General features: G+C 47.9%; 1 protein-coding gene across 2 annotated transcripts in view; it reads left to right on the top strand.

Moving 5' to 3' along the window:
• Positions 1-17,215, top strand: part of LOC144507684 (adhesion G protein-coupled receptor E3-like) — a 78,393-nt gene extending 61,178 nt beyond the window's left edge. Inside the window, exons 11-16 of one of the 2 annotated variants that reach the window (XM_078234876.1) lie at positions 591-826; positions 2,677-2,743; positions 6,699-6,790; positions 8,332-8,500; positions 15,430-15,516; positions 16,685-17,215. In XM_078234876.1, the coding sequence (XP_078091002.1) occupies positions 591-826; positions 2,677-2,743; positions 6,699-6,790; positions 8,332-8,500; positions 15,430-15,516; positions 16,685-16,699 (666 nt within the window). In that variant the 3' untranslated portion in view covers positions 16,700-17,215. The remainder of the gene's footprint in view (positions 1-590; positions 827-2,676; positions 2,744-6,698; positions 6,791-8,331; positions 8,501-15,429; positions 15,517-16,684) is intronic. The other variant, XM_078234875.1, reaches the window with a different exon arrangement.
• The last annotated feature ends 373 nt before the right edge of the window (positions 17,216-17,588 follow it).

Raw genomic sequence — 17,588 nt, 5'->3', positions numbered from 1 at the left:
AACCATAAAATCCTGCCCGAGGTAATTGGACCTTTCCATGGTCCGTCCCTCGCCAGCTCCGATTCCCGTGGCAGGTGGGACAGAAATATTCCAGCCTATTTGTTTATGTGTTGCCAAGACACTATTTAAATCCCCGTTTGCCTTGGCGGGACTGGAAAATGCTGCAGCAGGAGGGACTGGAAATCTTTTCCTGTGTGTTTCTGTCTGTATGCCTCACTCCTGTGTGTTTGTCTGTGTGTCTGTGTGTTCTGTCTGTCTGTGTGTTTCTGTCTGTGTATCTCACTCCTGTGTGTCTGTGTGTCTGTCAGTGTGTCTCTGCGTTTGTGTCTGTCTGTGTGTCTGTCTGTTTGTCTGTCTGTATTTCTGCCTGTGTGCCTCATGCCTGTGTTTCTGTGTGTTTCTGTCTGTCTGTGTGTGTGTCTGTGTGTCTGTCAGTCTGTCAGTGTGTGTGTGTGTCTGTCAGTGTGTCTGTGTGTGTGTCTGTCAGTGTGTTTATCCCTGGGCCCCCTGACTCCTCTGCGTGTTTCTCTCTGTCACTCTGACCTCACACACAGCTGAAAACTAACCAATTGTTCTGATATTTTCTCCAGATACTTTGCGCAGTGGTAGCGGGATGTCTACATTACCTTTTCCTAACGGTCTTTGCCTGGATGCTCCTGGATGCCTTACAGCTTTTCATGGCGTGCAGGCATCTTACAGTCAAAGCCTATACCCACACTCACATTATCAGGCGGAGTTACCTGTATCCCTCTGGCTATGCTGTTTCAGCGCTGATTGTAATTATCTCAGCAGCAATAAACCCCAGAGGCTACGGATCAGAAAAAAGGTGAGTAATTTGGTATTTAGTTAACATCATAGAACCAAACATAGAATCCACCATGACACAGTTCTATTGTGTCAAGTCCCTCCAGAGTCAAACAAGTGGCTGTCTCTCATTCTTCTATAAGCCTCACTTACTCCTCAAAGGACAACCCCACGTCCCAGAGTCCAGTCTAGTGAACCTTTGCTGTACCGTCTCTGATACAAGTCTGCCCTTCCTCAAATGTGGAGCTCACACTGCACAGACACACACACAGACAGACACGTGGACAGGTACACAGGCACACACACAGACACACACACACACAGACAGACACGTGGACAGGTACACAGGCACACACACAGACATACACACACACACACACACGCACACAGGCACACACACAGACACACACACACAGACAGACACACAGACATGCAGACACACAGATAGACACAGACAGATACACAGGTACACACTGACAGACATACACACAGACATACACACACACACACAGGCACACACACAGACACACACACACAGACAGACACACACAGACAGATACATAGACACACAGGCAGAGACAGATACACACACAGAGACACAGATATACACACAGACACACACACAGACAGACACGTGGACAGGTACACAGGCACACACACAGACATACACACACGCACACAGGCACACACACAGACACACACACACAGACAGACACACACAGACATGCAGACACACAGATAGACACAGACAGATACACAGGTACACACTGACAGACATACACACAGACAGACACACGCAGACAGACGCGCAGACACACTGACAGACAGACATGCAGACACACACAGACAGATACATAGACACACAGGCAGAGACAGATACACACACAGAGACACAGACATACACACAGACAGGTACACGGACAAGTGGGTTCTCACTGCAGCCTTAAAACTGCAAGACCATGAGAAATAGGAGCAGGAAGAGGCCATTGAACCTGCTCCACCATTCAATAAGATCATAGCTGATCTCACACTCACTGAGCCAACTTTCCTGCCTCATCTCCGTAACCCCTTAATTCCCGGACTGATTAAAAACCGATCGATCTCAGACTCGGAAATGTTCAAGGACCCGGCCTCCTGGGGTAAAGAATTCCAAAGGTTCACCATTCTCTGAGAGAAGAAATTCTTCCTCAAATCTGTCTTAAATGAGCTCCCCCTCATTCTCTGTGCCCTCTGGGTCCTACACTCTCCCATGAGTGGAAACATCCTCCCAATCTTTAACCTGTCTGACCCTCCTCAGAATTTGATATGTTTCAATCACATCCCCTCTCATTCCTCCCAACTCCAAGGAGGACAGACCCAATCATTCCTCACACGGCAATCCCTCCAAACCTTGACGCCAAATCCTCTCATTACCCAGAACTAAGGCAATTCTCTCCATCGTCGATCGATCATCGACGCTTTTGGAGGGGAGAGTTCCAGCGAGCCCAAATTCCCCTGGTTGCTCAGCGACCGAGGTGAAAGGTCACGAGGTGTTGGCCTGACCTTTGTGCGATGAACATAAAACAGATGACAACGAATAGGAAGCCCCTTTGCATCTCAACTCAGTTTTATTTTCATTGACCAGTAGCAACTGAATGAAGTAGAACCAAGCAGGGCAGGGTGGAGTAGGGCGGGGGGAGTGGGGGGGTGGAATTCTCCCCAGTGACGTATAACTGTTATCCTCTCAACCCATATCATTATTACCTTGTTGTCCATGGGAACTTCCTGTGCATGAATCGGCCTCCAGGTTTCCTACATTACAACACTGACGGCACCTCAGAGGCACCTCAATGGCCGACCAACGTTCCATAATGAATTCTTTGACTCTCACAGCTGCTGGCTGAGCTTAGAGGCAGGATTCCGATGGAGTTTCCAAGGGCCGGTTTGCTTTATCATTGCGGTAAGTCTGCCGTCTTTCCATTACGTTTCACCGTAACGCATAGTGCAGAAGGAGGCCATTCGGCCCATCAAGTCTGTATCGACGCTCCAATAGAGCATCTTACCCAGCCCCACCCATCCCCGTTACCCAGGTATTTACCCCACTAATCCACCCTAACCTACACATCTTGGGACACTAAGGGGCAATTTACCATGGGCAATCCACCTTACCCGCACATCTTGGGACACTAGGAGTCAATTTAGCATGGCCAATCCACGTAACCTGCACATCTTTGGACACTAAGGGGCAACTTAACATAGCCAATCCACATAATCCGCACATCTTGGGACACTAAGAGGCAATTTAGCATGGCCAATCCACCTAACCTGCACATCTTTGGACTGTGGGAGGAAACCGGAGCACCCGGAGGAAACCCATGCAGACATGAGGAGAACGTGCAAACCCCACACAGACTGTCATCCAAGGCCAGAATTGAACCCGGGTCCCTGGCGCATGTGAGACAGTAGTGCTAACCATGTTGCCCAAGTGGCAAGAGTTTGAAGAACTGAAGGTTGGAGTGTGCGAGCATTCCAAAGAAAACTGAAGTGTGACAAAGGAAGGCGTTGGAATGGTGGTATTATTACTCAACTAATAATCTAGACCCAGAGTAAAGTGCTGGGGAACTGGGTTCGAATCCCACCACTGCAGATGGTGGAATCTGAACTTAATACAAAATATCAGGAATTAAGGATCTACTGATGACCATGAAACCATTGCCGATTGTCAAAAAAACCCGTCTAGTTCAATAATGTCCTTTAGGGAAGGAAATCTGCCGTCCTCACCTGGTCTGGCCTACATGTGACTCCAGAGCCACAGCAATGTGGCTGCTTCTTAACTCCCACAACTAGGGATGGGCAATAAATCCTGGCCAGCCAGCGACGCCCGTGTCCCGCGAATGAATTTTAAAAGGGTAATTCTCTTATCTAAACTAGAGAATTATAATCATGTTAAGTAAAATATTAACTGAAATAATAAGAATCTTCTGAAATGCAGGTGATTTATTAGTAACATTTTATTACTGGCAATAAGGTTCATTAGTTGCTGTAAAGTTTATTATGTGGGAGGACACCAGAGCACCCGGAGGAAACCCATGCAGACACTGGGTTTTATTCATTGTAAATTAACTGAGGAAAATAAATCAATTAACAGACGATCATAGGGCAAGTGATGTGCTGTAACTGTAGTATGTGGGAACTGCTGGACACCAGTCTGATCCAGGGCAAACATGTCTGCAATAGGTGTATGTGGCTCGAGGAGCCTTGGCTCAGAGTCAACGAGCTGGAGGCTGAGCTGCAGACACTGTGAATCATCATAGAATCCGACAGTGCAGAAGGAGGCCATTCAGCCCATCGAGTCTGCACCGACCACAGTCCCACCCAGGCCCTATCCCCATAACCCCATGTATTTACCCTAGCCAGTCCCCCTGACACTAAGGGGCAATTTAGCATGGACAATCCACCTCACCTGCAGATCATTGGACTCTGGGAGGAAACCACCTGGGGGAGACCCACGCAGACACGGGGAGAACGTGCAAACTCCACACAGACAGTGACCCAAGCCGGGAATCGAGCCCGGGTCTCTGTCCCTGCGAGGCAGCAGTGCTAACCACGGTGCCACCCACAGCGGGGGGGGGAATGTTACCTGGACATGTTCACTGGAATTTTGCTGCCCCGCCCGCCACAGGAACCGGAGCGGGCAAGAGGCAGGTAATGGGAAGGTCCGTTGACCTCGGGGGGGGGGGGGGGGGGGGGGGGGGGGGACTTTACAGTTTCGGGACAAGCGGAGCCGTAAAATCCCGCCCTCTGTTCTAGAAGGCAGCCTTGAGACAGGGTCATCTGGTTTGACCGGTGGTCAGGGGCTGCTGAGTGTGACGGCAAGTGAGGCAGGATTAGGGATTGGGAAGATGGAAGTGGGGCTGCTCTTGCGATGGCCCAACAGGTCCAAAGTTCTCGCTGCTTGTATGGATGAGAACGGGAGATATATGAATGAAATGACAATTGCAGGTGGAAGAAATCATTCAAACAGGGGGAAGAAATAGGAATGCATGGTAGTAGGGAGCAGTATAGTCAGGGAGAGTAGTCACACTTCACTGTAGCTGAGAGTCCAGTAGACTGTATTGCCTGCCCAGTGCCAGTATTCGGGGTACATCTGGATCCCTGAGAAAATTCAAGATGGGAGTAATTTTGAAAGATTCGAAATTTCACATGTGGGAGGCACTTGGGGAGGGGCGGAGGGGTGGGAGTGGGAGTGGGGGCGGACTTAAGTTCAAATCCCACATAGGCAGCTGGGAGAATTTTACATCAATTAGTTAATAAATCTGGACCGAAATTCTCCCGTCTCGCCCGCCGCGGGAATCATAGCGGGCGAGACAAAAGATTCATCGGGCCCTTCAAAGGTCTGTTGAGTTCAGGCGGGAGGTTGTCCCCGGAATGAGTTGCTCGCCTCAATCAGAAAATTGTCTGGTTTACCAGTGCCCCTTTAGGGAAGGAAATCTGCCACCTTAACCCGGCCTGGCCGACATGTGACTCCAGAGTCACAGCAAATGTGGTTGACTCTCAACCATCCTTTGAAATGGCCTGGCGAGTCACTCGGCTGTATCTAACATGCTACACCCTAGCTGTGACTGTAACGCTACATTCTGCACCCTCTCCTCTCCTTGTCCCCCATGTACTCTATGAATGGTATGCTTTGTCTGTATAGCGCGCAAGAAACAATACTTTTCAGTGAACCCAGTACATGTGACAATAATAAATCAAATCAAATCAAAATAAAGCACTGTGGGTGTACCTACATCACAGGGACTGCAGCAGTTTACAAACACTGCTCACCCACCACCTTCTTCAGGGCAATTTTGATTTAGATTCATAGAATCCTGCAGTGCAGAAGGCCATTCAGCCCATCAAGTCTGCACCAACCACAATCCCACCCAGGCCCTATCCCCATAACCCCGTACGTTTACCCTTGCTAGTCCCCCTGACATCAAGGGGCAATTTAGCATGGCCAATCCACCTAACCTGCACATCTTTGGACTTGATTTGATTTGATTTGATTTATTATTGTCACATGTATCAGTATACCACACAGCCCAGACATTCTCTCTTCCACCTTCTTCCACCGGGAAAAAGATACTCGCGTACCAACCGACTCAAGAACAGCTTCTTCCCTGACTCAAGAACAGCTTCTTCCCTGCTGCTGTCAGATTTTTGAATGGACCTACCTTGCATTAAGTTGATCTTTCTCTACACCCTAGCTATGACTGTAACACTACATTCTGCACTCTCTCCTTTCCTTCTCTATGAACGGTATGCTTTGTATAGCGCGCAAGAAACAATACTTTTCACCATATGCTAATACATGTGACAATAATAAATCAAATTAAATTTTAAAAAATAAAACATACAGTGAAAAGTATTGTTTCTTGCGCGCTATGCAGACAAAGCATACCATTCATAGAGAAGGAAAGGAGAGAGTGCAGAATGTAGTGTTACAGTCATAGCTAGGGTGTAGAGAAAGATCAACTTAATGCGAGGTAGGTCCATTCAAAAGTCTGACAGCAGCAGGGAAGAAGCTGTTCTTGAGTCGGTTGGTACGTGACCTCTGACTTTTGTATTTTTTTCCCGACGGAAGAAGGTGGAAGAGAGAATGTCCGGGGTGCGTGGGGTCCTTAATTATGCTGGCTGCTTTTCCGAGGCAGTGGGAAGTGTAGACAGAGTCAATGGATGGGAGGCTGGTTTGCGTGATGGATTGGGCTTCATTCATGACTCTTTGATGCACAGATTCCAACAATGATTTTTGAATTCAGATTTTTTTGGGATCAAATAATGGGAGTGTTACAGAGGATTTGTTGCATTGTGTGTTGTATGTATATAGAGGGTGTTAGTACACATCCACATCTTTTGTTCCCCTTCCTCTCCAGGTGAACTTGGTGTTGTTTATCTGGACGATGGTCTCACTGCGACATCATCTAACCTCACGCGACACAAACGTGTCAAAGATCAAAGACACCAGGTAAATGTCCAGCACTGGGGGTCGCGACCTTCAGAACCACAACACCACCCGTTCCAGTTCTGGAAGAGGAAGGTCTTGTGGCGATCTTTCCATGATTTGACCTTCGGATTGAGGGACAGACCCCAGGGCGGCGCCAAGGGAGACCTGTCTGAGATGCCCGCTTTCCAGCGAAACTTAATTGCCCTTTATGGGAGCCAGGGGGGAAACCACTTTTAAAAAATGGCACAACACCACTGGGGAGAGAATGGCTAGTGGTATTATCACTAGTCTACAAATCCAACTAAGGTTCTGGGGCCAGGGTAAGAATCCCGCCACGGCAGATGGTGGAATTTGAATTCAGTAAAAAAAAATCTGGAATTAAGAATCTACTGATGACCATGAAACCATGTTCGATTGTCGAAAAAACCCATCTGGTTCACTAATGTTCTTTAGGGAAGAAAATCTGCCGTCCTTACCCGGTCTGGCCTACATGTGACTCCAGAACCACCGCAATGTGGTTGACTCTCAACTGCCCTCTATAATGACCGAACAGGACGCTCAATTCAAGGGCGACTAGGGATGGGCAATAAATTCCGACCAGCCAGTGACACCCATGTCTCACAAATCAATAAAAATATTTCAACCAGTTCAATATCCTAGCCCATAATATTCACAGAATATCATAAAATCCCTACAGCGCAAAAGGAGGCCATTCAGCCCATTGAGCCCACACTGGGTCACATATTGGCCGTGTGATGGCTGCCACCAGTCTGATGAATGTTTAAAGAAAAGGGCCAGCAGCCCATGACTCTGGAGCCCCCGTGGCTCACTGAGAACTCGTGTGCAGTCCCCAACCTCAATTGTCCAAGCCCTTGTCGATGACAATGTTTCATTTTTATTTTAAACTTAACTTTAAATTTAACTCACTATGGCGTACAAGGCTACGGACTAAGTGCTGGAAATGGGATTGGAGTAAATGGGTGAATGAGGGGCAGCACAGACGCAATGGGCTGAAGGGCCTCTTTCAGTGCTCTAAGACTCTATGGCGGGATTTTCCGGCCGCGCTCACCCCAAGACTGGAAAATCCTGAGGTAGATGGACCCAGGCCTTATCCCCTCAATCCCACATATTTACCCTGTTAATCCACTAACACTAAGGGGCAATTTAGCACGGCCAATCCACCTAATCCGCACATCTTTGGACTGTGGGAGGAAACCGGAGCACCCGGAGGAAACCCACCAAGACATGGGGAGAATGTGCAAACTTCGCACAGACAGTGACCCGAGGCCGGAATTGAACCTGGGTGCCTGGTGCTGTGATGCAGCAGTGCGAACCGCTGTACTGTCTTCAACCAACATCACTGAATCAGATTAGCGTATTGCTGTGTTTGGGAACTTGCTGCGAATAAATTGGCATGTTTTCTACATGATAACACTCTAATTGTACATCGCTGTGCTTTGGGACTGCTAAGATCAAGAGAGGCAGTGTATAAATGAATGTTAACTTTTATTTGTATGTTAACAAGTTAACGCAAATATTCTTTCTCTTTTCCTTTTGGATAGAACGTTGACCCTTAAGGCAGGAGCGCGGTTGTTTGTTCTGGGATGCACTTGGATCTTTGGGATATTCAATGTCAGTGAGAACACCATCATCTTCTCCTACATATTCACCATTCTTAACACCCTGCAGGGTGTCTTTATTTTCCTGATTTACTGTGTTTTCAATGATCAGGTAAGACTGACTTCATTACAGGGGCTAACACACCAGTCTTTCCTGCGAGTGATACATTTACAATGGGTAAAAGGATACATTTACCAGTGGAGATGAGTGTGGGTCACATATTGGCCGTGTGATGGCTGCCACCAGTCTGATGAATGTTTAAAAAAAAGGGCCAGCAGCCCGTGACTCCGGAGCCCCCGTGGCTCTCTGAGAACTCGTGTGCAGTCCCCAACCTCGATTGTCCAAGCCCTTGTCGATGACAATGTTTCGTTTTTATTTTAAACTTAACTTTAAATTTAACTCACTATGGTGTAGAACATAGAACATAGAACAGTACAGCACAGAACAGGCCCTTCGGCCCACGATGTTGTGCCGAGCTTTGTCTGAAACCCAGATCAAGCTATTTCCTCCCTATCATCCCGAAGTACTCCATGTGCCTATCCAATAGCTTCTTAAATGTTCCTAAAGTTTCTGACTCCACTATCCCTGCAGGCAGTCCATTCCACACCCCAACCACTCTCTGCGTAAAGAACCTACCTCGGACATCCTTCCTATATCTCCCACCATGAACCCTATAGTTATGCCCCCTAGTTACCGCTCCATTCACCCGAGGAAATAGTCTTTGAACGTTCACTCTATCTATCCCCCTCATCATCTTATAAACCTCTATCAAGTCTCCTCTCAACCTCCTCCACTCCAAAGAGAAAAGCCCAAGTTCCCTCAACCTTTCCTCATAAGACCTACCCTCCAAACCAGGCAGCATCCTGGTAAATTTCCTTTGCACTCTTTCCAGTGTCTCCACATCCTTCCTGTAGTGAGGTGACCAGAACTGCACACAATATTCCAAATGTGGTCTCACCAAGGTCCTGTACAGTTGCAGCATAACCCCACGGCTCTTAAACTCAAACCCCCTGTTAATGAACGCCAACACACTATAGGCCTTCTTCACGGCTCTATCCACTTGAGTGGCAACCTTCAGAGATCTATGGATATGAACCCCAAGATCTCTCTGTTCCTCCACATTCTTCAGAACCCTACCTTTGACCCTGTAATCCACATTTAAATTTGTCCTACCAAAATGAATCACCTCGCATTTGTCAGGGTTAAACTCCATTTGCCATTTTTCAGCCTAGCTCTGCACCCTATCTATATCTCTTTGCAGCCTACAACAGCCCTCCACCTCATCCACTACTCCACCAATCTTGGTGTCATCAGCAAATTTACTGATCCACCCTTCAGCCCCCTCCTCCAAGTCATTTATAAAAATTACAAAGAGCAGAGGACCAAGCACTGATCCCTGTGGCACTCCGCTGGTAACCGGTTTCCAGTCCGAAAATTTTCCATCCACCACCACCCTCTTTCTTCTGTTAGATAGCCAGTTACCTATCCAATCGGCCAAACTTCCCTCTATCCCACACATCCTTACTTTCTTCATAAGCCGACCGTGGGGGACTTTATCAAACGCCTTACTAAAATCCATGTATATGACATCAACTGCACTACCTTCATCTACACACTTAGTTACCTCCTCAAAAAATTCTATCAAATTTGTGAGGCAAGACTTGCCCTTCACAAATCCGTGCTGACTATCCCGGATTAAGCTGCATCTTTCTAAATGGTCATAAATCCTATCCCTGAGGACCTTTTCCATCAACTTACCGACCACTGAAGTAAGACTAACCGGTCTATAATTACCAGGGTCATTTCTATTCCCTTTCTTAAACAGAGGAACCACATTCGCCATTCTCCAGTCCTCTGGCACCACCCCCGTGGACAGTGAGGACGCAAAGATCAATGCCAAAGGCTCTGCTATCTCATCCCTTGCCTCCCAAAGAATCCTAGGATATATTTCATCAGGCACAGGGGATGTACAAGGCTACGGACTAAGTGCTGGAAATGGGATTGGAGTAAATGGGTGAATGAGGGGCAGCACAAACGCAATGGGCCAAAGGGCCTCTTTCAGTGCTCTAAGACTCTATGGGCGGGATTTTCCGGCCGTGCTCACCCCAAGACTGGAAAATCCTGAGGTAGATGGACCTTTGCATGGCCCTGTCCTGCCCGCTACAATTCCCGTGATGCCCTTTGGAGTACTGTGAGCAGTTTTGGGCCCCATATCTAAGGAAGGATGTGCTGGCCTTGGAAAGGGTCCAGAGGAGGTTCATAAGAATGATCCCTGGAATGAAGAGCTTGTCATATGAGGAACGGTTGAGGACTCTGGGTCTGTACTCGTTGGAGTTTAGAAGAATGAGGGGGGGATCTTATTGAAACTTACAGGATACTGCAAGGCCTGGATAGAGTGGACGTGGAGAGGATGTTTCCACTAGTAGGAAAAACTAGAACCAGAGGGCACAACCTCAGGCTAAAGGGACGATCCTTTAAAACAGAGATGAGGAGGAATTTCTTCAGCCAGAGAGTGGTGAATCTGTGGAACTCTTTGCCGCAGAAGGCTGTGGAGGCCAGGTCATTGAGTGTCTTTAAGACAGAGATAGATAGGTTCTTGATTAATAAGGGGATATGGGGTTATGGGGAAAAGGCAGGAGCATGGGGAGGAGAAAAATATCAGCCATGATTGAATGGCGGAGCAGACTCGATGGGCCGAGTGGCCTAATTCTGCTCCTATGTCTTATGGTCTTATGGAGGGATTGGATGGGAAAATTCCGCCCAATGACTCTATGACTCATAATCCGGACAAGTGTGAGGTAATGCATTTTGGAAGGTCCAATGAATGTAGGAATTATACAGTAAATGGTAGAACCCTCAGGAATATTGACAAGGCAGAGAGATCTGGGAGTACATGTCCACCAATTACTGAAAGTGGCAATGCAGGTGGATAAGGTTATCAAGAAGACATACGTACGACATGCCTGCCTTCATCGGTCGAGGCATTGAGTGTAAAAATTGGCGGGTCATGCTGCAGCTGTACAGAACCTTAGTTAGACCTCGTTTGGAATATTGTGTACAATTCTGGTCGCAACACTACCAGAAGGATGTGGATGCTTTGGAGAGGGTACAGAAGAGGTTTACCAGGATGTTGCCTGGTCTGGAGGCTATTAGCTATGAGGAGACGTTGGATAAACTCACCAGAATGACAGAGGTTGAGGGGTGAGCTGATAGAGGTTTACAAGATTATGAGTGGCATGGACAGAGTGGATAGTCAGATGCTCTTTCCTAGGGTAGAAACGTCAAGTACTCGGGGACATAGGTTTAAGGTGCGTGGGGAAAAGTTTAGAGGAGATGGGCGAGGCACGTTTTTTACACAGAGGGTGGTGAATGTCTGGAACGCGCTGCCCGGGGAGGGGGTGGGAGCGGGTACGATAGCGGGGTTTAAGGGGCAACTACACAAATACATGAATAGGATGGGAATGGAAGGATACGGACTCCGTAAGTGCAGACGGTTTTAGTTTAGTTAGGGCATCGTGATCAGCGCAGGCTTGGAGGGCCGTAGGGCCTGTTCCTGTGCTGGACTGTTCTTTGTTCTTTGTTCATTGACTCTATGGCATGGATGGCTGGATAGTGGGCATTAGCAGGCACAAAATGCCATGGAGCCAATTTTCACGCCCCCCTCCCCCCCGCCCCACCCCCTTGCTATCTCACCCCTGTGTGTCCCAGAATTCTGGCCTATTAATACACAGTACCTATCCTCCTCACATTGCCTCTTATTATAGGAACACAGAGCAAGGGAGGGCCATTCAGCCCCATGAACCTGTTTCGCCATTGAATTAGAAGAAATGATGAAGAGACCCATCCTGTTACGCTGAATTACATACAATGTACAGCACAAGGAAAGGCCATTCAGCCCAACTAGTCTGTACCAGTCTTTCTCCACCCACCCAAAGATGTGCGGGTTAGGTTGATTGGCCAAGCTAAATTGACCCTAATTTTGGAGGGATTAGCAGGGTAAATATGTGGGGATAAGGTGGGATTGTTGATGCAGGCTCAATGGGCCGAATGGCCTCCTTCTGTACTGTAGGGAATCTACGATTCTACGATTCTACCCCCTCATCACCATAACCTTCTATTCATTTCTCCCGCTTGTGCTTACCTAGCTTTCATATTGCTAAGAAAGTGACATTTTTGTCAAAGCTTTTTGTCTTTCACTCATCAGGGCACTTTGCAGGAATACCAATGTCTGGAGAAATCAACAACCTTATGCTGTATGAGAAGAAAGAGCTGGTTGGTTGGCAAATGGACTCTGATTGGTAGAGGCAATGCCATGGAGAATGCACCTGCTCATGCTGATTGACAGTTAACTGCCACATATTAATGTGCATATATTAAGACCACAGGGCTCTGTTCCTTGCAGACAGAAAGGACAGGTATGCACATTGCACCTGTTTCAGCTGGACACAATAAGTGACAGCCATTGGATGTTTCATTCCTCAGGGCAATGCCTTCACCAATCAGGGTCAATCTGTCGGTTCTAAATTTCAAATAATGCTTGGCGGTTAACTGTCAGTTGCCAACAACTGGTGCATTCTCCATGGCAATGCCTCTACCAATCAGAGTCCACTTGCAAGCCAATCAGCACTCTCTACTCATGCAGTATAAACTTGTTGATTTCCCTTACATTGTATTTATTGCGAATGTCCTGATGAGTGGAGGATGAAAAACTTTGACAGAAACAGTCTCTTTTCTCAAAATGCCCAAGCTCTGAATGACCACATAGCTATATATTTAGCTTCCCTTTTCAATGCATCTGTATGTGGTCTTGACCTCACTTTATGATAAAGAGTTTCTTAATCTCACCACTCCCTCTAAACTCTCAACTCGGTTTTAACGATAATTGCTTAAATCTTATGCTCAATAGATTTGGTCCCGCCTGCAGATTGATCATGTGAATTGACTTGGGTGTTTTTGCTGCATTAATAGCATTTTGTAAACAGCAAACAGGGCGGCACAGTGACAGAGTGGCACAGTGGTTAACACTGCTGCCTCACATCACCAGAGACGTGGGTTCAATTCCAGCCTCAGATGACCGCCTATGTGGAGTTTGCACGTTCTCCCTGTGTCTGTGTGGGTTTCCTCTGGGTGCTCCGGTTTCCTCCCACACTCCAAAGATGTGCAGGTTAGGTGGATTGGCCATGCTAAATTGCCCCTTAGTGTCCCAAGATGTGTAGGTGAGATGGATTGGCCATGCTAAATTGCCCCTTAGTGTCCAAAGATGTGTAGGTTAGGTGCATTGGCCATGCTAAATTTCCCCTTAGTGAAGCAAGATGTTTAGGCTAGCTGGATTGGCCATGCTAAGTGTGTGTGGTTACAGGGGCAGTGCAGGGGAGAGGGACTGGGTGAGATACTGGGTCAGAGAGTCAGAGCAAACTCAATGGGCCAAGTGACCTCTTCTGCACTGTACGTATTCTATGATTCTATGATGATGAAATAGTTCTTGTACAGGTAGAGGTGACACACCCCAAGATTTATCAGTGTGTCTGTAACTAAGGTTTATTTGGAGCCATTCAGCCCCAGAGCTCTATGCCAGTGTTTAAATTCCATACTAGCCACCTCCGCCCCACCCCCTTCTTTTAACCCATCATTATCTTTCATTCATTTCTCCCCCGTGTGTTTATCTAAGAACCTGTCCACACTTTGTTTCTCTTTGAGCCAAACAGAATTATTGACAGCCATTTGCTGGTTCATTCCTCAGGACAGCAAGGGGCTGTAAATTATTTTGACCAATCAGAGTCATGCTGCCTGGTTTAAATTTTAAACAATACTCAGCAGTTAACTGTCAGTCACCATCAACTGGTACACTCTCCATGGCCCCTACCTTATATGCATCGACTCACCGCAACTATTCCCTACTATAGTGAATTCCACAGTCTTGCCATTCGCTGGTTAAAGAGGGTTCTGCTCAATTCCCTACAGGACTGGTCAGTGATTATCTTATATTTATGGCCCCTTGATTCTTGCCCTGCCTGTAAGTGGCAATATCTTCTCTACGTCCAACTATCAAATCGTTTCGTAATCTTGAAGATCTCGATCAGGTCATCTATCAGTCTTCTCTACACGAGGGAAAAGATCCTCAGCCTGTTCTAAGTTTTTAAGTTTTAAGTTCATTTATTAGTGTCACAAGTAGGCTTACATTAACACTGCAATGAAGTTACTGTGAAAATCCCCTAGTCGCCACACTCCGGCGCCTGAGGGAGAATTTAGCATGGCTAATGCACCTAACCAGCACGTCTTTGGACACTAGGGTGGCACAGTGGTTAGCACTGCTGCCTCACAGCGCCAGGGACCCGGGTTCGATTCCCGGCTTGGATCACTGTCTGTGCAGAGTCTGCACGTTCTCCCCGTGTCTGCGTGGGTTTCCTCCGGGTGCTCCAGTTTCCTCCCACAGTCCGAAAGACGTGCTGGTTAGGGTGCATTGGCCGTGCTAAATTCCCCTTCAGTGTACCCCGAACAGGTGCCAGAGTGTGGCAACGAGGGGATTTTCACAGTAACTTCATTGCAGTGTTAATGTAAGACTACTTGTGACACTAATAAATAAACTTTTTAAACTGAAGTGCAATTTAGTGTGGCCAATCCACCTAACCTGCACATCTTTGGACACTAAGGGGCAATTTAGCATGGACAATGCATCTAACCAACAAGTCTTTTGGACTGTGGGAGGAAACCGGAGCACCTGGAGGAAACCCACGCAGACACGGGGAGAACGTGTAAAATACAGACAGTCACCCAAGGCCAGAATCGAACCCGGGTCCCTGGTGCTGGTGAGGCAGCAGTGCTAACCACTGTGCCGCCGTGCCATCCCATCTATCCTTCCCGCTGAATGTAACCTCCAAGCTCAGATAACATTCTAATGAATCTTTATTTTTTTTGTCCCTTTGCCTCTGTGTAGTATGAAGACCAGAAATGTTCACAGTGTACTCCAACCTGGGCGCTATACAAGTTTAGTACAACTTCCTTTGAGAGCAGTAACTAACCAAATTGTCCTATTATTGAAGGTGAGGAATGACATTCGCCGGTATTTCCACAAAGCACGCATGAGCTCACTCACCGACTCTACTAACATCGCATTGAGTTCTCCTGAGGTAAGACGCCAGACACAAGAAGACAATTTATGCACAGTAATATTGGGTCTATATGCCATTGGAGGGAGCTCTTGTGGCGCAGTGGGTTTAGTGTCCCTGCCTCTGAGCCAGAAGCTCCGGGTTCGAGTCCCACCCCAGGACTTGACGGCCAAGGAAGGTGCGTTCATAACGCGGCCAAACAGGTTGAGTGTCAACCTCGCAAAATCCTTCCAAACGCGCCAATGGCTGGCGATCAGAGTGGGAGGGGATTCCCTGAGACTGGACTTTTTAAAAAATTCATTCATGGGATGTGGGCATCGCTGGCTAGGCCAGAATTTTAAAATGTTTTAAAGTTTATTTATTAGTGTCACAAGTAGGCTTACATTAACACTGCAATGAAGTTACTGTGAAAATCCCCTAGTCGCTACACTCCTGTTCGGGTACACTGAGGGAGAATTTAGCGCGGCCAATGCACCCTAACCAGCGCGTCTTTCAGACTGTGGGCGGAAACCGGAGCACCCGGAGGAAACCCACGCAGACACGGGGAGAACGTGCAAACTCTGCACAGACCCAAGCCAGGAATCGAATCCAGATCCCTGGCGCTGTGAGGCAGCAGTGCTAACCATTGTGCCACCGTGCCGCATTTATTACCCGTCCCTAATTGCCCCCTTGAGAAGGTGATGATGAACAGTCTTCCATATGTTGACCCAGTGGCAGAGGAAGGAACGGTGACTTAGTTCCAATTCCGGAGCGAGCATCAGCTTCTCCCACAAGGGTATCTGTGGTTCCCCCCACACTCCCATCCTCCAACCCCTCCCCACTGGTGACTTGGGGCCCCTGAAGATTTAAATGTCAACACAAATTTTCTTGGGGGGGAATTGGGGGTGGGAGGGGAGGAGGGCAGAGCACGCCATTGGCACAGGGCAATTGGGCAGTCCAACCATCCAGCAAACTCACCAACCCCGTCTTCAGAGTCGGGTGGGCATTGCAGGTTCCAACAGGCTTGGGCAGATGGTCATTGTGTGGCACCCAATCTTCCCGCTGACCCTACGAAGCCCAGCAAGCACCAATAGGCACCAACCATCTGGGCATCACCATCCGCATCATTGCCCGAGGCATCGCGAGCCAATAATATTCCTCTGAAGAAACAGTACGAATATTAAACGTCCTCCATTGTGTTTCCATTCAGATGAAAACAGCGTGATCAACCTGAGGATTTGAGAGGCGGCAGCAGTGTGTGGGTCGCTGTGGTTTGTGCGACAGTGATTGTGTTTGTGCCCCCAGTGAGCACGCTTGTTATAAAATTACAACTGCATCTTCTATTGGCTGGGTTTTTTTTCCAAGTGATGCCTGGCTGTCTTCCATTACTTTGCTCAAGTTGTTGCTTGTGAGCAATTCCACTGGCGAAGGCGTCACATTGAGCTCCCATCTGAGGTCAGTGGAGGGAATCAGAGTTAAAAATGAGTCTATCCTAACAGCCCCCATCCCCACACACACACACACACACACACACTCACACACACACACACACACTCACACACACACACACACACACTCACACACACACACACACTCACACACTCACACACACACACACACACACACACTCACACACACACACACACACACACTCACACACACACACTCACTCACTCACACACACACACACTCACACACACACACACTCACACACACACACTCACACACACACTCACACACACACTCACACACACTCACACACACACACACACACACACAGTCATACACACACTCACACACACACACTCACACACACACACTCACACACACACACTCGCACACACACACTCGCACACGCTCACTCACACACACACTGACACACACACACACTCACACACACACACTCACTCACACACACACTCACACACACTCACACACACACTCACACACACACTCACACACACTCACACACACACTCACTCACACACACACACACACAGTCACACACACTCACACACACACTCACACACACACACTCACACACACACACTCACACACACGCACACACTCACACACACACGCACGCACACACGCACGCACACACGCACGCACAC

Source organism: Mustelus asterias, chromosome 19 (assembly GCF_964213995.1).
Source record: "Mustelus asterias chromosome 19, sMusAst1.hap1.1, whole genome shotgun sequence".
NCBI lineage: Eukaryota > Metazoa > Chordata > Chondrichthyes > Carcharhiniformes > Triakidae > Mustelus > Mustelus asterias.
This window is presented reverse-complemented; position numbering and strand designations above follow the sequence as displayed.